Source organism: Frieseomelitta varia, unplaced genomic scaffold (genome assembly GCF_011392965.1).
Source record: "Frieseomelitta varia isolate USP_RPSP 00005682 unplaced genomic scaffold, Fvar_1.2 scaffold_224, whole genome shotgun sequence".
In the NCBI taxonomy this organism is placed as follows: domain Eukaryota; kingdom Metazoa; phylum Arthropoda; class Insecta; order Hymenoptera; family Apidae; genus Frieseomelitta; species Frieseomelitta varia.
Genome location: NW_025109951.1, coordinates 324,695 through 348,257, shown reverse-complemented (window position 1 = coordinate 348,257; position 23,563 = coordinate 324,695). Strand labels below are relative to the sequence as shown.

Below are 23,563 nucleotides of genomic sequence, written 5' to 3'. Positions count from 1 at the left end.
TGTCTCGTGGTATCCATGATTTCGATCATTTATTGAGATTTATTTTTGAAACTATGTCCTTTAAGAATATGCAAAAAAAAAAAAAATCGATTTTTTTCAAAAGTTCACACTAGAATATCCCCTTAAAACGAGGCCATCTGAGTTGTATGATTTTATTCCACAGAGTTTGCACAATTTAAAATGTCGATCATTTTTGATCGTGCGAATACTTTTATTCACCTCTGTATCTCGTGAATTTTCAAGCTCGATTCCCTCGAAAGCAAAGCTTCGATGAAAAATCTTTATAATGTACCAATGTTTTTGTTTATTCATACTATTACTTACAGCCCACTCTGTATATTTCTATCTACTTTTAAATGTATCTTTTTATCAGTGATATTATAATTTTGACTATTGTAGAATTGATATTTGTATTATTTAATTTCATGCAATTTTAGAAAAATATCCTCTTGAAAATTCTGTGTATCCATTCCTTCCAATTTTATGCTCTAGACAATTTTTTTGGCTACAAATTCACCAACATTCTCATGAATTACTGATATTTTCGAGAATATTGGTGTTGAGAATCGTGCGTCCTCGCGTCTAATCCTTTCAGTTTACATGAAAATACACATAATACATTAAACAATCTCAAAGATAAACGATTTTATCTCTCTGTCTCTCTGTCTCTCTCTCTCTCTCTCTCTCTCTCTCTCTCTCTCTCTCTCTCTCTCTCTCTCGTCATTGTCCAAAATTATATTTATAATAAAAAAAAATAGCAATACGTTGTCATCGTTGAAGATATCGAACTATGTATACTTGCGATAAATGCAACATATTTAGGATACTGTTGGTAATTTCAATAATGTACCTAAGTATCTAAAAAGGTACTAATGTCTAATTTTTAATACGTGACGTCAGTTGAGAAAAACATTTCCGTCTTCAACTCCATGTTACTTCTTTTATTACATTTAATAAATATTTAATTAATATTAATATTTAATAAATAATTAATATTAATATTTATTAAATATTTAATTAATATTTTTCCTGTCCAGATACAAAACAGGGAATTCTCTCTTATAGAAATGAATTTAAAATAGCTATTTATTTAACGTTTACTTGACGTATTTACGCAACGAATTTGAAATATTATGATCGACTAGTTTCCCTGTAATATTGTGTAATATTTCTTTCGCTCCCATTCACTGCTATAATTTTTCGTTCGTCTTAAACAAACATAAAACAACAGGTATTCCAAATATGTTGCATTTCCTCTAGTTTTAATTATTAAATGTGGCTCGCATCGCAACAATGTGATAATAAAATATGAACGATCTTAGCCCTTACTCTGTAAACATTTTCACAGATACCAAAAATTGTAAACGGGGTCTTTCGTGTTCGATATTCTTCACTTAGCTAAAAAAATTTTTGTAAAAAAATCATAAAAATAACTCGTACGATATTTTTCAACCTTCTAAACTCAGATTGAAATAAACAAAAAAAAAAAAAAAACTGCTGAATTTCTAATTTCGCGGTTTCTCCCAATTTTCAACTATTTCGCTGTAAACTGTTTTTTTTTTTTTTTGAAACGAGTAACAACAATTATACAACTTTCTCCGTCTCCTTCGATTAATTTCTTATTTTATTAATCAAATAAACCTTCAATTAGAGAGACGGTTGGGAGGTAGCCAAAATTGGGAGAAAAGTTTACCAAAAATTTAAACAATGATTTGTTTACATACATTATTATCGCCGCTCATCAGCCTGTTTGGGAGAAAGCCGTGTCTCTCAAATTTGCTCGAAAAATGCCGGTCCATCGAATGAGAGTTCGTACAAGATTAATTATTAAAACTCGCTTTAATCAGAGTTCACAGAGCTGTGTGATATAATTTCATTTTCATATGATTTAGCTAATGTAATTTAGATCATCTGTAAATCATTTAAGCGACGAAATTATTATTTAGGCCGACTTTCGTACTTGCAACGTCGCGTGATAAGTAGAAATCTGCGAGAAATACGGAGAAATGTCGGGACTTTGACAAGGATATTATCTAATATTATTCCGTAATTCTCAATCCTGAATATTTTCAGGAACCCGGTATTTTCGAGTTCTCGCACGCCACTCGCATTGCTCATGTCCGCGAACAGAATGAATTGTGAATTTTCTTTCCTGTCGAGGCGTTCAATTATTTTTAACACTTTTATTGTGTTCATATGTATACAGGATGAGCAATTTAGGCATATTTCTGCCATACAGATGGTTCGATTTCAAGCTTCTTCGTTTAATTCGATAAATCGGATAGTAGATATAAAACTATTTGGGTTAAATTGTTCAATTTCAATCGGATCCATTTGTTATTGAATTTTTCTTTAAAATCTTGTGAATAATCTTTACTCCGATGGTGGTTGTTAACTAATTTAAAGTATTTAAATAATTATGATCGACATAGCACGTCTCAAATAGCTGACATTATTAACAAACAAGATTCTCATTAACACTAGAACTACCAATGTGGTCAAAATGACTAATTCATAATTTTTTTTTAGATATACGTACATTACAGATGGAGAATAGTATTTCTAGAGGTTTAAATGATTTTTTTTATAAAATACATGTATTCTACTGTATTTCTATTTTTTTCACAGATGCAGAATAGTGTTTTCTAGAGGTTTAAATGATTTTTTTATAAAATACATGTATTCTACTGTATTTCTATTTTTTTCACATTTTTTATAAAATACATGTATTCTACTGTATTCCTATTTTTTCACATTTTTTATAAAATACATGTATTCTGCTGTATTTCTATTTTTTTCACAGATGCAGAATAGTGTTTTCTAGAGGTTTAAATGATTTTTTTATAAAATACATGTATTTCTATTTTTTCACATTTTTTATAAAATACATGTATTCTACTGTATTTCTATTTTTTTCACAGGTGCAGAATAGTGTTTTCTAGAGGTTTAAATGATTTTTTTATAAAATACACGTATTCCACTGTATTTCTATTTTTTTCACTTCTATGCTTTAGTCTTTGGTAGTTTTAGTATTAAATGACCACTTTAAAAATTAATTTCGAAAGTGTTGTTTGCATTATTGAACATCTTTCAATTAAACTCAACACGTACGACAGCAAGTTTTTTCACCCATCTTGCATACATACATCTCAATCGTATTTTCAAACTCGTCACCCGAAACGAAACGATATTAACGACCCTTCCTCTTTCAACTCGCTATTAATCTGTTCAATTTCATTCGCAAGAAATATACTATATCAATGCCGGTAACAATCAATACTAAAGTAGTTCTTAATAATAATCTTAGGATCGTGCATCGATAAATCGCTATAGATTTCTTCCATAAAACTAGCTAGTATTATATACTTTCACTTTACATTTATATTTTTGGAATTAACGTGGAACCACTGCGATCGAAAGAAACATAGCCTGATAGATGTTTCTATGTAATTTTCGTCAAATGTACATCTTTCGCAGATTTATATCGTTGAATTTCTCACAGTGTGATTGTTTCTTTCTGACGCAATGGTTCCTGAGGATTATGGTACCAACGATTTCTGCGAGGCACACTTCTGTTCCTTACTCAATTTCACGCATCGAAAAACATTTTCATCGAAAAATAGCATCCTTTCGACTGGTCTTGCACCCTCTTCTCGACGTATCTCCATTGAAAAATACTCTGTTCTCTTTGAACGAAACACAGTTGTTAATATTCGAACATTAAATATCGATGCTGTTACAATTTTGTAAAAGAAAGCCGTGCAATAATAAATTTCGGCTCGTTTCGAAGCTTGGAGCTTCTGCTTTTAAAAAAGCATCGTCCATTTTATTCTAAGATATTTTTACACTATGTGTAACAAACGACAAAATGCGAGTTTCCTTCGCGAAAATTCCACAAATTATCGCAGTACGTGAAAATACTGGAAAAATTTTTCCCGCAACTCAATCATCTTAATGTGAATCTACTCAAATTTTTCAGAACTGGCTAATTGGATAAATATTTACATAAAGATATTCACCCTTCGGATCTCGATTTTTTTTTTAATAAACCATCGCCCTGAACGATACACCAATGTTGTTCATTAAAAAGTTGTTAATAAAGAAAGATTTCGATGCTTGAAAATGAAATTCCACGAATTTCTGGCACTAAGGGGTTAATTATCGTAAATATTTCCGGTTAATTTTTTTAATTAATAGAATAAAGACAATTTTTTTAAATAAAATAGAATATGTAAAATAAAGATAGAATTTTTTAAATAAAATAGAACAAATAGAATAAAAGTAAATTTTTTTAATTAATAGAATAAAGATTATAATAACAAAAGATAATGTTTCCAGGATCGTGTTATTTCAAATGATAAAAGACGAGAATTTTTCAATAGAGATCCAACATGTCCACAAGATTTTCCGTTTGAAAAAATAGTCCGATTGGTGATAGCGTTGAGGCACAAATTTCATTATCTAATTTAATTGTTCCAACCGCTCTAACGATCGAGCTGCCCGTGTCGTTTACAAACAGGCGTTCATCGAATAATATAAAAATTCTGATAAAAATTTTGGTACAAATTGTGATTCGTGGAAATCGAGTTTTACAAAACTTTCGTTGAGCGAGATTCGCATATTGAACAGCATATTAATCTTAAAAACAATTATAGCCGCAAATATTGATCAGTTTAAAAAAAGAAAGAGAGACCTGTGTACAGTGACACTAGCATAACTGTCCCAATGACAATGAAAAATCATCGATAATTTAAATTGATCTAACTTCGTAAAGAAAAATTATGCAACGACCCACTTGGTCTCACTTTAAAGCACGAAACCTATATTTTTTCAGTCATAAACTCATTTTTTTTTTTTTTTTTTTTTTTTTTTATGCACAACAAGGTGGAAAGTGACAACAATACTTTTTTCTCGAAAATTGTAAGAATTCAATTGCATATTAAACAATTTTCTTCGTGATAAAAACCACTAGTAGAAATCTTCTCTCGACAACTTAAATTTTCTCTTTACGACGGATCATTAAAACTTGCTACACCACCTTTTCTTACCATTTTATTGAACTTTAAATATTATCTATGAAATCTTGGAAAAAGTTACTCAACCCCTACTAATTCACACGAGTAGGCAATTTTTTCCAGCGTTTCATTAAATTTTGAAAATTGGAAGCAGATGACAAAATGATTTGAACTTTTGTCGTTTAACTCTTATCAAAGATTCAATAAATTATGGTAGAAAAAAATTAAATCTTAAAGGTTGCAAGGAGAAAATTTCAAGAAAATAGTGTATTTAATCATGAAAAGAGTTTTTCCTCGCTTTCTCACGCGATTTAAAATCATTCTTGGAAAAAAACGAAAGTCACGACTGTCAAAGTATAGGCTTCGTGCCTATCATCTTTCAAAGTTTTATCAGTTCAAATTATCGACAATCTTTCACTGTTATTGGAACAATTACTCATCACTATGTTTTATTATGTATTTCTTTGTTGTGATTGTTAAAATGTCAGATCGTCGATAATTTGTGATGAAAATTTCCAAGTCGATCCTCGAAGTTTCAAAACGAAACGTCTGCTAAATGCAAATGCAATTTGTCCCCTCAAAAGAGTTATTTCACAGAAATATTTTCAACATAAATATTCGATATTTCTTCGTTGGAAATCTGCTTAATTGATTGACTCGCGATCTTTACTCTCGTGTGTTCGCTGCGAAATAAATGCATGTTTCATTTAATGTAAATTTATGTTAAAAAGCTGGGGGAAAGGGTTAAGCTTTTCATTTCCCTCGCTGTCAACTAAAAACTATGTTCCTCGTGTTTTAATAATCGTTTGCAGGAGCATCGCAATTAAAAATTGCAGTAGAAAAATATAGGCCTCTTCGTCTTATCTTCGGTAGCTATTCAAAAACTAGCGACTGCTTACCTAATATCTAAGTTTCGCGTTTAACTTTCCTTCGTTCTGTCTCATTTTTTCTAAACGATTTCCCTTACGCGGTACCAGTAGTGTCGTTTGATATAATACGTAGAAGGAACAAGGTCAGTAATTTGATTGCAACATTGCCGCTCAAATTATTCTCGTTAACATATACGCGTCGTCATTGGGATGCAGATTTTATGCATGTTAAAGTTTTCATGAAAATCGCTCGAGAAACAAAACCTAGAAAAAAAATTTATTCTGTCTAACATGTACTACAATGTACTCTATTCTGGATATTTTATACAACATACTTTTCTACGTTATACATGCAGTTAGGTGTATAGTTTTGCAACTGTCGATTTGTCGTAAATGCATGAAATCCGCATTCTAAATTTTTGAAATTTTACAAATTTGGTTTCACAACGACCGCGAGAATAACTCGAACGTAACTCTGCGCGTCCGACGTACATTTGAAATTTCATTAAAACACTTAGAATAATTACCACCAATGGATAAGGAACAAGAAATTGGTTCATTTTGTTGTTGTTTACGGAGGTAACGTTTGACTGAGGAAGCTATTATTCTTGGTGATCAAGCCGGCACTGCTCTCTGACATTGGCATCGCTGTTGATTTCTTCCCCTTTCGTGATTTTGTGTGTGACTTGATGTTTGGCTGCAAACCTTTTGTGATATTCTGAAAATTATTATGTACGTAAATCTCCTTATATCTAATCTAAATACATTTTCGAGTAAAATTTTGTAATTTCTCGATAAAAATTGAGTAAAATTTAGAGTAAAATTAAAAATAATCTGGCGTATAAATATAAATTACAAAATATAAGTTAAAATACGTTAAAATAATTGATAAATGAACGTAACGATGAATAATGATGAATGAATATAAGTTAAAAAACGGTACGTAGGTATAAATTATAAAATATGAACATCAGTATATTAAAGAATATAAATATAAATTATGAAATACGAATATTAATAAAATATTATATAAATTATAATATTTTATTAAAAATTATATAAAATTATATAAAATAATATTACAATAATATAAAAATACAATAAAAATAATATAAAAATGTAATAAAAATAATATAAAATTACAATAATATAAATAATATAAAATTATATAAAATAATATTACATAATATTATATAAAAATAAAATATAAAAATTACAAAATATAAAAATAAAATATAAAAATTACAAAATATAAATGTATAAATGCATAAATATAATTGTAAAAATAAATGTAAGTATATAATAAAATATAAATATAAGTTATAAAATTGTATGTAAATATAAACATAAATTAAATACAAATGTAAACATATTTTTTAAATTTGTAACATAATTACAAATTTGGATTGTGGAAATGAAAATTGATTTCAACGATTAACAACAATTGGAAATGTTAATAAAATATCACAATTCCAAGATTCGTAGTGAATCTAGTAAATGATTTCTGAATTTCAATTGTACCTTCCGCTGATATTTTCTGTCTTTCCGATTGATTTAATTTCATTCAGTTTTAAAAAAGATCCGTTCAAATAAAAGATACTTGCACCAGTCAACAAAGATTGATATTTTTGCTAAGAGTATACATGTAAATGTTTCACCTCTTTAATGGATCCTGGAGTAATGGTGACATAATAGAGAGCATAAGCTGGAATCCAAATCATAGATGAGAAGCTGAGACAAAAACCAACGACTTCCGCCCAAGTTGGATATTCATAGTTGTTTCCGTACTTCAGCGGTTTATATTGCACGCATTGAAACACAAAGATGAACTGCAAAAGAAGCAAAGACATGCATTTAGACGAATTTCTAAGTGTTTATGTTTATTTATATTTATTTTTTATTTATTAATTTTAAAAGGCAAGCTCGCACATGAGGCACATAATTAAGAAACATATGAAATATTCGAGATATTTTCCTTTCTACAATGTTCGCTACGTAAAACAATTTTCTGTCTGAGATTCAATTTCTTCGAAATATTTTTAATATTTTGTTTAAATAAATTTGCATAAAAATCCGCTGCACTCGTTGCAGGACGTCACAGTTTGAATTCTTCAGTTTAAATGTTTATAGTTATAATGTTTTGCTTTTAGTATTAGTACTCTTTAGTATTAGTACTCTTTTATGAAGAATATCGAGCTAATGAATCAAAACATAAGATTATATTATTATATTGTATTTTTAATACATTATAAAACAATTATATTATTATGCTGTATTATATTATATTATTATATTGTATTTATAATACATTATTATAAACATAAGATAAGGAAAATTATTACTGCCATATCGTGATGAACAACTTACGTTAACAAAGATTTTCCATATTTTCAAAAATGATGGAAATATAATAAAAAATATAAAGGAAATATAAAGTGAGTTATACTCTGTATAAAATCCAGTTTTTAATCTTGGCTGTTTGATTAATAATTCTCACACGCGGATCAATCTTCTCGAGCTTCCTTTTATAATTTTATAAGCAAAATCGTTACAATATCGATCGCAGCGTAGAGTATATAAATAAGTAATATAGCACGAGGGCAGAAATAAATGACACTGTCATCCATCTTGAAAAAAAAAAAACGATTTCGTCGAAATTAATCACGTTCCTATTCTTATTTGTCATACTTATTCAATCTTCTTGCTCTGCTTTCAAATAATTCAAATAAAACCCAATTGAAAGAGGACAATTGCCTATCCTCTTAATCTAATAATAAATAAGAAGAATTCTTCTCTGAGCCACTATTAAAATTACATTTTCTTTCGTAACTAATTTCTTCTGTTAAATATTTGATAATGCTAAGCCTATTCTATTCGAACTCTGTTACTAGCTCAAAGTTATTATATTTCAGTCATGATAATGACAAAATTAAAATTATAGCACGGTTCTATTTCTGACAGTTTGTGAAACAAATGTAAGTAGAATTCCATTCCAAGGAAATTAAAAAAATTTTTATCGTTCATTTCGGATTAAGTTACAATGATTCGTCGACCAGTTCCTCAGTTTGAGCTGCTGACTCGTTCCAAGGAATGGCGGGGATTTTTTAAATTCACATTCGCTCTATTTGCTGCCGTACAAATTGGAAATACAAAGTGTCCCATATGAGGTTAACCAAGCAATTTTCTCTTAAACTACTATTCGCTATAGAGAAAAATATTTCAAATAAAACTTATTTGAAATATTGTTTCAAGATATCTTGTGGTGGCCACAGATCTTATTCCAGATGGTCGTGCTTTCAAGGTGACCTTTCTTTTTTTTTAAATAGAACTGTATATTTTTGAATCTTATATAGCTGATGTCAAGACAAATTCAGCGACCGAAATAATGTCATTTAAAGTTATTCGACGCTGCTCAAAGGTTACCTTGAGCATCCAAAGATTGTTCCTTATCTATGATATTCGAAATGGTGACGTTGAGCACCATACACTGATCTTTATTCTATCCCTAAACGACAGTTGCAAAATATTTTTCTTGTCGGGTTTTCCATACTCCTCATTATGTGAAAAATCGTATAAAGGATACTTGCTAGCAAATTACTTCCAAAACATTGGAAAGGGTGCAACTGTTGTTTAAGGACAGAATAAATCAATGTATTGGCGCCCAAGGTCACATCAAGGTAAGCTTCGAGCAACGTTGAATAACCTTGAATGAGCTTGGAATACCAACGTTATCTAGGTCGTTGAATTCGTCTATAAGACTGTGAAATATGTAGTTTTATTCAAAAAAAAGAAAAAAAAAAAACAAAAGTCACCTTAGAAGCATGACCATCTGGACTTGTGGCCACTATCACAAGATCTCCCCTTCGAAACAACGTAAGCTTTATTTGAAACATGTTTATAGCGAATAGTTCAAGAGAATATTACCTGGTTCAAACATCTTCATTTTTCACGAATATATATGCTGTTTATTTACAAATACGAAAATCTAAATTACTATAACTTGGTAATTGAAATGTGAATTTAAATACTCGAAATTAAGAAATAGAACAGAAAAGCTGGAAGATTACGTAAATACTTCGTACATAATACTGTAACATTCTATATGTAAACAAATTATAGATTTCGAGTATACATATATTTAAAAAAAAGAAGAATAATATATAAATATATAATAATAATGATAGAAAAGATAATAGAAAATAATAGAAGAATAATATATAAATGTATAATAATAATAATAGAAAACATAATAGAAAATAATAGAAGAATAATATATAAATATATAATAATAATAATAATAATAATAATAATAATAAAGATAATAGAAAGTATTAGAAAAATAATAGAAGAATAATATATAAGTATATAATAATAATAATAGAAAAGATAATAGAAAATATTAGAAAAATAATAGAAGAATGATATATAAATATATAATAATAATAATAGAAAAGATAATAGAAAATAATAGAAGAATAATACATAAATATATGATAATAAGAAATTCAATAGTTCATTTGGGTGTGGTGTTCAATTTCAAATATCAAAATGCCTATCTGTAAAATGGTAAATTTGCAACACTTTTTTCCTCCATCATCTACTCGTTCCTTATTTTACGGATATTTTTGCAGAATTTGCTAACGACAGATGAAAATCGTTATATTTTTACCAATGACATTTCACCGTAGAACATAGAGATTATATAATGTTATGTCTAATAAAATTGAAAACTCTCTTTGTATCATTTTAGACGTTTCTCTATCAAATTAATTGTGTTTAAAACCATGTCGACACAATCTACAGAAGCCTTTTTGGAGTCATAATCCACTAAACATTCTGATTTTATTTTGTATAATCTTGTAAGATGATTTTGTACGATCCTGTAAGATCCTTTGCTCAGTTTCTATCACTTTAACTTCATGTTTCCATCATCTTAGCCCGATAACATTTTTGTTTATCTTGCCACCTCAATGTCAATAAATTATTTGTTGATCGGTACGCAAATTTTCTTTTCCTTATGCTTCTCTCCGTAAAGAGTATACCGCTTCTGTTTTTCCTGACTGTTTGCAAATAGATTGATTTGATATATGTGTAGTAGGTCATATAAATAAAGACTAGAATATAAACGTCAAAGTGACAACATTTGTCGATTGTCAAGTTGCACACAGTATCTGTATTTTTTACAATGTAGATTATAAAATCCAATATATAATTAATTATAAAATCACCGAGTAATAAATGATTTAATGTCAAATTTGCTTCTTTTGGAAGAAATAAATTGTTTGAAATAATATCGACTTTGCCGATAAAATTGACTTTCGCCAATGCATAAATCTTTGTATGAATGATTGTGAAGAGATTTCGAGGGTATTGATCGTATTTTTATTAATACATTCATTATCTCTTAAATGGTATATTATCAATATTACTCACAATATCATATATCTTTTTTAATATTTGTTTTTAATGATAATATAAATTATTTTACTCTAAGAAATTGTAAATTGACTGCATTAAATATTGCATTAACACAATATTGTGGTAATAAGTTTGGATGATGAAGTTCGTCAATGATGAAATTAATTGATTATTCTTCACAAATGAATTAAGCAACTTTGAAAGTGTTATATCATCTTCTTATCAAAAAATTATATGTATAATATATAATACATGCCGGTGATTATGAAAGTAGATTAAGTCATCATTTCTTTGTTTTGTAGACATACTTAAAGTTTTTCATTTATACGTATAAAACAATATTTTGTTAGTATAATAATAAAATATATGGTCAAATATTTGCTCTCATAATGTAAAATAACTGTGCCTTTTTAAACATCAAATGACTTGGACCTTTTAAGTTCAGATTTAGATCGCTTTCAAAATTAATTAAATAATTAAAAACTGATTTATAACAATAAAAGAATGGACTTTACAAGAAAAAGATAATAATTATGATTTTGATTCAATTCAATTTTTATTTTTTAAAATGGAATTTTTCAATGCTGAGCACTTTCAAATATTCGTGATGAATTATTACTTGATATTAATTCGATATTAATTGTCGCGAAAATATTTTCTAACGCCCCGTTAAGGAAAAAACAAGGATTTATAAATATTTCAATATTCTGAAATTAGATAAAGTTGTAAAACCTGGATTGAAAAAGTACCAAGCAAATGTTTGAAATTCACTTTCATAACTGTTAAGTAAATAATGTAAATTAACTAAAAAAAAAGTGTTGTGTTAATATAGATCTTAATGTAGGAATATAAACTATTCTAGTTTCTATTAGGGAAAAAAAACAGAAAAGAACACAAAAGAAGAAAAAGAAAGATTCTCTTGTTACTCACAGCCATAGTCATCGGTGCAAGCACCACCCAGCATATGTACCAAAATTTGTTCAATTCTATTTCCATCATCTGATGAATACAATCGCAGAACTTTTTCGCTCCAAAAATCCACGATATCGCGATCGTTTGGAAGAAACAAACCCATAGAATGGACATTCCACTCGCTGAATAGAAATCCATTAATTGAAATATATAAATCCCACCCTGAAATACATATTTTTTAAATTTGTATTTTGAAAGAGATGTTTGAGAAAAGAAAGTGAAAAAGTTGGTGCTAACATTGGTCACCATAGTCAGACCCAGGAAGAACATGAGACAGCAGATTGCGATGGTAAACTTGTTTCTATGGGCACGGAGATTGGGCCAATTATCAATAATGCCAGTGATGAAGGATTCCACAATACAGAACTCACTGTCGATTCCTAATATCTGTCAAGGAAAAATGAAATAATGTTGTTTTGGCAATTAATTCATTGGTATTCACAAGATTATTTAATAAGTAATAAACGTCTGATTAATTTATATACTTGGCTGCATTAATTAAACAATATTAATATTTTTAAATGCATGGGATCATATAACTCGCAATATCCTGCAATCTTTAAAAATTAATGATTAAAATAATGATAATTTTATTAGTAAAATGATAAAAAGAATTAAATTAAAGATTAAAAATTACAAAATAAAAAGATGCATAAAGGATATTAATACTCATATAGAAAGTTAGCATGCAAATGAATAGAGTCGTTTCAATTTAATATATAGTATAGAAAAAAAAGAATTCCATCTAAGAGGAAGAAAAGATATTAAATCTAATTTTTGCTGACGATTAATATAAAACTTCAACCCTTTGTGCTCCATAAAGGATGATCATAATTGTGTGCAAACAATTTCATGAAATAATTTCTGACCATTAAAAGATTTGAGTTTTTTTTTGACAATGCAGATGACTTCGATTATCATATTGTGTAAGAATAATTTAATTTCAGTCATTTATAATGAAATTTATAACGGCAATATTGTGGCAGTAATGGAAAGTAAAAAACCAAGAATGGATTAAGAATTGTGAGTTATTGAAAATGAAATTGAAGTTCAAAGAAATTACAATTCTCCTCAAAACTATATAATAAAATTTTAGATATGATCATTTACAGATTCTTTTACTTGATGTAGTAATATTTTTGAATGTTCATCAAAGTATTTTTTTTACAAAAATACTCTGGAGTTATTGATAGGTCATATAACAAAATGATTGGAATGCAAAAGATTAATTGTTATGAAAAAGAACTTACGCCATATTCGAATAAAAGAGAAGCACGAATGATGAAAGTTCTCGAACTCGAGAACTTTAGATTCGAGTTAACACAGCGTATAGAATACTGATCAAAGAAAAAAATGAAATTCAGCCGTGGAGTTGAAGAGGTATTCTAGTGTGAACTTTTGAAAAAAAAATCGATTTTTTTCTTTTTTTTTTTGCATATTCTTAAAGGACATAGTTTCAAAAATAAATCTCTGCAACCTTACATGTGAACTCCTAAAATTGACGAAGTTATGGTTGTTTGAAGGACGCGTCATTGTTACCGCAATACTAAACTTTAAGGAAATTTTTCTGGAAACTATGTTTTTCAGAACGGTGTCCATGATATCTCAAAATCTACTTGACCAATTGACTCAAAATTTTAAGTACGCATTTAGTACATGTGTGACTATAGCCCCTACCAGAATCAACCAAAAAATTTTATTTTTTATATTTTTTTAGGCTTCGGAAGTTTAACAGAAACATGCAAAAATCGATAATTGCTATAGCCAAACTCATATTAATTAAGTAACATTCACGGTCTTTTATTTCCAACAAGCAGAATGGCCGGAATTATTATGGACACTGTGAGACGACCTTTTTTAACAGCGACTATGTTTGAGAGTATGCAGTGCCACTAATTTTAACTTTTTTTGTTAAAGAAAATTTTAAATTAGTCGTTGAAATACATACAAGTAAATCTTGTCAATTTGACTGCAAAAATTGTAATAGTTTCTTTGCAAAAAATTTCCTAACAAAGTTAAAAAAACATGCACTTCACAATAGAATACCCCCTTAAGCGTTCCTTACGAGCAGCATGATGAAGAAGATGATGGACCACATTGGTGCACCAGGCAACTTCAGAACCACCTCCGGATAAGTGAGAAACACTAATCCTGGCCCACTTTTAACCACTTCCGATACTTCTGTGCCTTGCTCCAGAGCGATGTGACCCAAGATGCAGAATGTGACGCAGCCAGCCAGTAAGCAGGTTAACGTGTTCACTATGCAAGTGATTATCGTGTCTCTAAAAGAAAACCTCGTATCTTCAAACACATTCGGCGATCGAAAGGTTTTAGTTATAAAATCTTTAGAATTTTTGGAATTTCGTTCTGAAATTGAATACGTTTCGGGGTTTCGATCTTTTTTGAACTGAATTTCAAATTTTTGTTACGACGTTTCATTTCACACTGATTTTCACGAGTAATAAAAATATTATATGTATGTACAGGGTAGAATTGGACATTATTCGAATAACATTTCGAAGAAAATTTTATAAATCGTTATTCGTGAAATTTTTCCTCGAATAAAATCATTATTCATTATTTACGAATAAATTTGACAGTATTTTATTCATTATTCGTTATTCGTTCGAATAAAATATGCCCAACTCTGATAGTCTCGTAACGTGACGACATCAAATAACTCATAAAATATTTGTTGTACGAAAAAATGTTTCAGATAGAAGTTGCATGGCTTCCAGGGGGACATATAGTATTGTAATCGGTTTTATGCTATATTGCTTTTTTATCAAGGTATGAAAGTCGCCTTCAATTTTTTAAGTAAAATAGTTAATATTTCTTCTCGAATTCGGATAGAGCGTTGAATTCTACATACAAAAGTATTACACCAAATAGGGTCTAAAATACATAGTTACTGAGATTAACGGTCTCTTACAATGTAAAAAAATATTTTTGCTAATATCTCAGTAACTATATATTTTAGACCCCATCTGGTGTAACACTTTTTTATGTAGAATTCAACGCCTTATCAGAATTCGGGATGAAATATTAATTTTTATGTTATTTTGCTTTTCTATCGAGGTATGAAGGTCATCTTCAATTTTTTAAATGGAATAGTTAATATTTCTTCCCGAATTCGGATAGAGCGTCGAATTTTACATAAAATTGTATTACACCAAATAGTGTCTAAAATACATTGTTACTGAGATTAACAGTTTTTTCTAATACAATATACAATCATAATTTTGAAATTCTAAAATTAAACCTATTCGAGAGATTAGCTTAGAGATACTTTTATTGACACTGTTACTGAGATATTTTTTAAAAAGTAAAAGTATCTCAGCTATGTTTATCTCGAGTATGGTTAATTTTAGAATTTCAAAATTATGATTGTTCAAACAATTCCGTGGCATTATTATTAATTACTAAGGAGATCTGGCAGGAATCAGAGTTGGACAGCAATCAATCATTTTTATAATCGATTACTGAATGTGATCGTATGAAATTGTAATTATTACTCTATTAATCATCGTTGAAATAAATCGATTAATTTTTGTAATTTGTAATCATTAATCAGTCGTCTCGAAATCGTTGAGTATTAATTAATTTGTGTTTTTTTATTAGGATCTGTATTATGTATTTGTATATTGGAAATTGTACTATATGTCAGACATTATTTCTTCATATTGTTTTAACGCGTTCCGTGTAAACGCTGTGATCAGATTTACGGCAATCATACTGAATGTGTTAATCGCCTAAGTCTGTGCTTTTCAATAGAACTTCGTCGAAGCTAGCATATAGTCATACGTATATATGTATCATCTTGTAACAGCTGAGTTCACAACTCAGTTGTAGACGAAAGCTTAAGAGATTATCTCTGTATCTGTCCTTTCTACGAAATAGTATCGTGTTATAATATCTGTATTGTCGAGTTCCTAATTTCTTGAAGTTTATTATTCTCTAATATGTATCTTTGGTACGAAAATGAGTGAACGTCATACTGAAGAGTGTCAAAATTTTGATGATTCGACAACTATATCATTAAGTAGTCCATCTTAAAAAGGAAAATAGTGCCAATAACGATTTAATATTTATGCAAATCGATCGTTCAATTATAGAAATTTTTTGATTATTTACCAGAAGAAAGTGCAACAAATTCTCATAAAATTGTAGGATTCTGCAAACTTAATAGCGTTGCAATCATATTCTTCAAAACATAGAAACAAAAATAATGAACGCGTGTTTTCACAAAATATTTGCAATGTTCTTTTTTACAACTATGTTGTAGCTTGTAGCATAATCAAAAGTGCAATCATTTCGTGATTATGATTGCTTATTCTCAATCAGTGATTCGTTACTCAGTGATAATTTGTAACTGTTTGATAATCAGCGATCGCGATCCTTTCAATTCATCTTAATCATTAACTAGATTAACTCTGGCAGGAACGAATTCAGAATGGCACACTTACTTGTAACAATTGTGATGGAACTTGTTGTAAGATCCGAGAGCAGGGAGGGCCCCGGTGCCGATACTGTAGGCGAAGAAAATTTGCGTGGCGCCGTCGATCCACGGGCCAGGCGACAGCAGTTCGTTCCATCTTGGCGTGATGTAGTAGAGTAAACCGTCATAGCTACCGTCCAATGTAATCGCTCTTCCCAAAAGAATAAAAAGTACGACGTAGGGAAACAAGGCTGAAAACCAGATGATCTTACCACTCTGGTGCAGACCGCGTCGGATGATAAAGTAAACGAACAGCCAGCCGATGGTCAGACAACCCAACAACTCCCATTGTATGCCACCGATGCTTTCGATACCGGAAGTCATCCCAAGAACTCTCCGTCTAAAATTGTCAAACAAGCCATTATCATTCGTACATTATTATTTTAAGAATTTATTAGTCGAGCTAACTTTACATTAGCTTCGTAATAATTTCAATTTTTACTTTATATTAATTCTGCGGTTCGTTCGAATTGTTACAATTGCGATCGTCACGAACTTTTACAAAAGAGAAGGAAAATTGATTTATCGTCAGTTTGTCTGATGTGGCAATTTTTCATTTTCTAATATTAAAGACGGTTATTTGTTATTATTTTTATGGATTTATGGAAATTTTTCAGTCTGCAAAATTGTAGAGAATACTCAGCATGAGAAAGAAAGTGTATAAAATATCCAAAGGACAATGCTTCCTATAACATTGATTACGTAAAATTTATTTTCTACTTAGGTTCTATCTTTTAAATTATATTCAAATTTGCATAAAAATCCGCAATCTAATTATTATGTTATTAACAAATAGCCTACGAATCTTCATGCAATTTCATATTTTTACGATTGAAGAAGCAAGCAAAAAATTATTTCTAATGCTGATAAATATTGTAACAAATACTTCACTTTCGATATTTTATTTATTTCACGCGCTTTTTACATTCTGTTTTCATTCTTAAATCTTAAATCTAAAATCATGTAATATTGTGCAACTTATTTTTCCACGTAATGCATCATTGCAACACATTGCATTAACTTTCGTAATTCATTCACAGAAAAATCAATGTTTACTTCTGTTATTCCTCACTGCACCTAGTGATTTTCACATGAAATTAAAGGAACGCTTGAAAGGTCGATATTTCAGCTGTGTGAAGTCTGCATCGAAGAAATGATTTCGAGAAAGAGACGTTGACTTTCTTATGAATTAATTACAAAAACTATTGACTATTATATAGAAAAATACATATAGAATACGTAATAAGCATTCTTATTCTATGTTTTGTACGTTCAAAAGACATGTCTTCCCGTCCATTTCTTATTTAAGTGAAAAAGTGCAGAACTTTTCAGCCCTCGTATAAAAATCTATAGTCTAATAATTCTAAGTGCACTGTGTAACTATATTATTTACTCGAAAGTAGAGTAGTTTACTTACTCCCAGTATTCCTCCACCGGAGTGGCATGGTGAGAAATGGTATCGTTATGATTTATGTACGTCGAATTTGTGCTATTCGAATCAACAAACTCGACATCAGAATCGAGTTTCTCAACTTTTTCGAGGCCATCGTAGCAATCTTTGGTGTTCCACCAGTTGCCTGTAAAATGTCATTTAAATAGGAACGTAAGGAACATTTATGTTCATTACTATTAATTATTGAACCAACCACAATTCCTCCAAGGTATATTCGGTATGTTTAGAAAGGTGCTTATCAGATAGAAAAGCGTCCATGCTATAATAATACAGTAATACACGTCCAGGAAAAATACTATCGTCATCGTGGCGTATCCAACTCCTAGAAGAAAATATTTTTCGAATTACAAAATATTCACAGTGAGAAGCGGCGACTTTATTTTGAAATACCTTGCATCAGAGGGCATAACTGTCCGACTAAAGTCATTCCTCCCGCCCCGAGATACTGGCCAATGGCTACTTCTTGGAAAAATATCGGAATTCCACAGAACACCATGGCAATGCCATACGTGACTAGAAAAGCACCTGCCATTGAGGAAAATGTGAATTTGTGAATTTGTACTTGTATTCGGAAAATTCGAGTTTCATCTTGTACTTGTAAGCTTGTATTCAAATTAACGACAAGTTACGTATGAAAATTTGAATCCAAATCTATACTCGACGAGACCTGGACTCAGATTTGAACGTGAATTCACTTTTGGTTAATTTGAATATAGGTTTGGTTACGCAATGACAAATACACAATAATTATCGACGCGTCGTAGTAAAAGATGAATTACAAATATGTAATACTACAATATTCGTCATATTATAATATTATAATGTGACAATAGTCTGCTTATTATGGAACGCGATGCTTGCACTTTGCTTCTCTTCCATGAAAATCATAGATGTTAGATAAGTTTTGAAATTCCACGAGATTGTCAGAATAATAAATGCAAATTCAATTGTCAAACAATTTCTTTTTTAAATATTCTCAACAGAGAGAATCAAAATAACTGTTTATTTATATTTTACAAAAGTCATGGAATAAATATTAATTTTTATTTAATTCGATGTCAGTTGTCGTTTATATGTATATGTCATATTTATTTCTATACAGTTTCATTATTGTCATCAATAATGTTAAAAACAGTAACAATTCCAGTCATCAGTGTGTTCATAATCAGAAAAAATTTTTTTCATTGATATTAACTGGTCATTCATATTGATTCTAATCTATAAATTATTACTTATGATATTTGTTTATAAGAAAAATAAAATAAATTCCGGTTATTTATATTAATTACTGGTAACAAAAAAAAAAAGATATCGGATATTAATAATGGTCATTTGTAACCAAAAAACTTCTTAATGATTATTCGTAAGCAAAATTTTTCACTAGAAATATTAATTCTTACATCATAATTTTTAAAATTTGACTTGTAATAATTATGATGCTTTCTCATATTTCTACATTTACTTAACCCCTCACATTCCGAGAAACGTACACATAAATAATTAGATATCTATTGCAATTCTATTAAAAGCTTGATATTTTTGTTACGTATCGACAAACATTTCTTTGCTGTCAATTTTCTGCATTTTTAATAAATAACCAATGCTTCATAAAATTTGTATAAACCTCAATGCAGTTAGAAGCATGTATTTTAATCGTTGGAAGATTTCAATAAACAAATATATTTTTCAACCTTCAACTATTTAACACGTTCTGTGTTAATCTCTACTAGATTATCGCTAAATCACTTCCTTGTCGTTCCATTATATGTATCAATCTCTATTTCTTTTCATTTTATTCAGCATATATTACTGAAAAAATAAAAAGAAAATGTGTGAACTCCTTTATCTTGTATTTCTGTTTCTCCCACATAAGAACAACGCGGTAAATATGTTGATTATTATTCTTTTTATCAATATCTATTAATTATATGTGGTAAGATTAAATTGAAGGGATTTGAACTATATTTTATATTGCAATCATTTAAAATTGTCTAAATACTTATGCACGAGATTGTAAATAGATTGTAAATATCTGCTTGAAAAATATATGTGCACGTATCACATATGAGCCGTTTATTTTGGAAGTGGCATAAATCGCTTCACAGTAATGAGAAATGGCGATTCGTTAACATCTGTGTGAAATTATTTAATTGAGCAAAATATAAATATTCGAGATAATACAAGAAAATCTTCTCGAAAGCTATAGCATCAGTTTTTCTAGGCATGTTGAAGCGCAAAGTCTTAAATATTTAAAAACGATGTGATTTACTTTCAGAATAATCGGCTCGTATTAAGGTTAGTAACGAATGAGAGTTCAATATCAGCAATATCGTAACTAACTTTCATTAGTAAAATCAAATAACAGAAAACGCAATTTTCTATCGCATCCCGTGCATCAATATCGACTCGTTTGCAGAGCGATTACAAGTGCGACAGAACGGAAAATTTAAATACCTCAATTACACGTATTCAATGTACAAGTATGCCTTGTATATAAATTTATCGAAAGCCGCGGATAAATATACCTCTAGACGTCCCATAAATCAATCCCTTCGAATATAAATCCAGAATAATAAAAATACAATACGAGCTATATTAAATATAATGTCGAACAATTCGTCGACACGTCAAACGGTCAAATTTCAATTTGAAAAAAATTTTATCAAATTTTAACGGAAAGAAATATGATAAAGACTGACAAAAAAAAAAAAAAATATTCACGACAAATTCAACAAGCCTCTTACGTTTGCACACGCCATGTGCAATAGAACCACTGGCAACTGGTTCGCGGACCATAACGAGTGACCGAATCGTATACAATAACTCGTCGCTCTCTTTTTGAGTTCGTCAGTAATATGGCTACATCATACTATACAGTATTATACCATATTAAATGTATTACTTCACAGTATAACATTCTGTACCATAATACGGCATATTATACCACACTACTATACCATATAATATCATGTCATACTATGTGAACCGTATTGTATCGTAGCTACGCATACGTAACGTTGCGATTAAAATTTGATATTAACCCCTTGCGCTGGCAACTGGTTCGCGGACCATAACGAGTGACCGAAACCGTATACAATAACTCGTCGCTCTCTTTTTGAGTTCGTCAGTAATATGGCTACACCATACTATACAGTATTATACCATATTAAATGTATTACTTCACAGTATAACATTCTGTACCATAGTACGGCATATTATACCACACTACTATACCATATAATACCATGTCATACTATGTGAACCGTATTGTATCGTAGCTACGTAACGTTGCGATTAAAATTTGATATTAACCCCTTGCGCTGGCAACTGGTTCGCGGACCATGACGAGTGACCGAAACCGTATACAATAATTCGTTGCTTTCCTTTTCTTTTGAACTCGTCGGTACGAGTCATGTCACTGGATAGAAATTATTGAGAAGTAGGAAATTTATTATTTGTTTTACCTGAGTTATATTTAAATATATTTAAAACTGAGAAGATATTGCAATTTTGGGACGAAAAATTCTCGACGTGCGTGACCCGTCATTCCAGCGCAAGAGGTTAAAAATCATCCTCCAATCATACCGCTCACCTCCTCCGTTTTTGTAACACAAGTACGGGAATCTCCACACGTTCCCAAGTCCAACGGAGACGCTGATGCAGGAAAACAGGAAGTCCAGTTTGTTGTCCCAGCCGCCACGTTCCGCGTCTTCCTCTCGGTTGTCGGTTAGCGAGGTCGTCTTGCCCTGAGGCGCGGTGACGGCCGTCCCTAGGGCAGCGCAACCCGAATTTCTTCTGCTGCTGGAGGGACCAACCGACTTGGCCTTGAACTCCACGAACGTCTCCTCCGAATCGGCCTGGTTCCTCTCTTCCGCCCAATAGTACATCTTCTCCGTCATAATTCCTGAAATCACGCGATGCTTGTTTTACATCCTCGTGGCCTTGAACGTGAAGTTTCAAGAGACTACTAACCATCATGGAGTAATTCTGTCTAATCGGTTATAATCGGGCTGTGGTTACGTAAAATCGTCCTACACGTGCAGGGCCATCCTCGTCGGGAATGGCACGCGACAATAAGTGAACACGCAAATCATGGGACATTGTCGAGGCTGGTTTAACTCGGAGGTAATTTCGCGATCGTTCGTTGGTAATTGCCGCTACACATGATGGTTTTTCTAGTTATTGCATTGGATTTCGGGGAAATAATAGGCTGCACGTGGGTGGCATTCAGCTTTCCCACACTCTGGGATTTTTCCACTTGATTTTAAATACTTTTCGTTGCTACCAAGTTTTTGTAACGTTTCTTTTCCCTTGGTAGAATATTGTGGAATCTTTTCTGCTTCGAAACAGAATATGCTTCTCGTATTTACTTTTTCTCTTTATTATTATTTTTTTTATTTATTGTTTGTTATTTCTTTTTATTATTATTTTTATTTGTCCTTTTGTATCGTGATAAAAATTTAACGCTAGAACTGACGACCTTGATGTGTGCTTAAATGAGTTGCAAATTGTTAATTAATTAATAGTTAATTAAAAGTAAGGTGTATTAATGTCAATATCATGATATTAATACATTAATAGTAAAATATTAATATTTTTAATTTAATTCTTTATTAATTCTTAATACTGACATTTATATATTGACATTTTATTAATACTAATATATTTCTACTTATTATATTAATATTAATATAACTCTACTTTTGATTAGTTATCTACAACATATTTAAGCACACATCAAAGTTGCCAGTTCTAACGTAATAAAATATATCAACACTGAAAACCAAAATGACCAATTCGTAACTTCTCAGAGAAATTTTACAATTTGCAATCATATATTTTCAGAGATTTAAATGATTCTTTATAAAATACATAAATACATGTTCTTTATTTTATTGTAAACTTTTTTTATTCATTGCACTCTAATTTCCCTGATATATTTTTTATACGTTTTACTTTAAACGTCGATAATCAGCAATATTAATATCAATATTAATGTTATAACACTTGATTTTATTAATTGAGTACCTCGCTATATCGGACTACACGAGTGACTATCCAAATATAGGAAAAATGAGTACTAATTATACTTCTAATATATTCATCCGCATATATTTTGTTAATAAAATCTACGTTAATAAAAAGTAAGAGTCAACTATTGTACGTTGTAAGCAAATAATGGAACTTGATTATTCGTTATCTCAGCATTGGTCTGCTATTGAAAAAAATTTAATTCTTTTTTAAAGATTATGTTGTCATAATTATTCTTCCATTTTATTTATTCTATTTATTATATGAAGCTGCTTAATTAGTTAATAACATTCACTTGTCCAATTAA

The 23,563-nt window shown here is 30.0% G+C and overlaps 1 protein-coding gene across 1 annotated transcript in view; it reads right to left on the bottom strand.

Moving 5' to 3' along the window:
• Positions 1-5,771: 5,771 nt before the first annotated feature.
• Positions 5,772-23,563, bottom strand: part of LOC122527533 (sodium- and chloride-dependent GABA transporter 1-like) — a 28,242-nt gene continuing 10,450 nt past the window's right edge. The window contains exons 2-11 of the mRNA XM_043651804.1: positions 21,818-22,129; positions 18,616-18,750; positions 18,419-18,547; positions 18,190-18,349; positions 16,741-17,112; positions 14,340-14,556; positions 12,512-12,661; positions 12,233-12,436; positions 7,543-7,713; positions 5,772-6,602 (exon numbers count right to left, since the gene is read on the bottom strand). Of these exons, the coding sequence (XP_043507739.1) occupies positions 6,456-6,602; positions 7,543-7,713; positions 12,233-12,436; positions 12,512-12,661; positions 14,340-14,556; positions 16,741-17,112; positions 18,190-18,349; positions 18,419-18,547; positions 18,616-18,750; positions 21,818-22,124 (1,992 nt within the window). The 5' untranslated portion in view covers positions 22,125-22,129 and the 3' untranslated portion in view covers positions 5,772-6,455. The remainder of the gene's footprint in view (positions 6,603-7,542; positions 7,714-12,232; positions 12,437-12,511; positions 12,662-14,339; positions 14,557-16,740; positions 17,113-18,189; positions 18,350-18,418; positions 18,548-18,615; positions 18,751-21,817; positions 22,130-23,563) is intronic.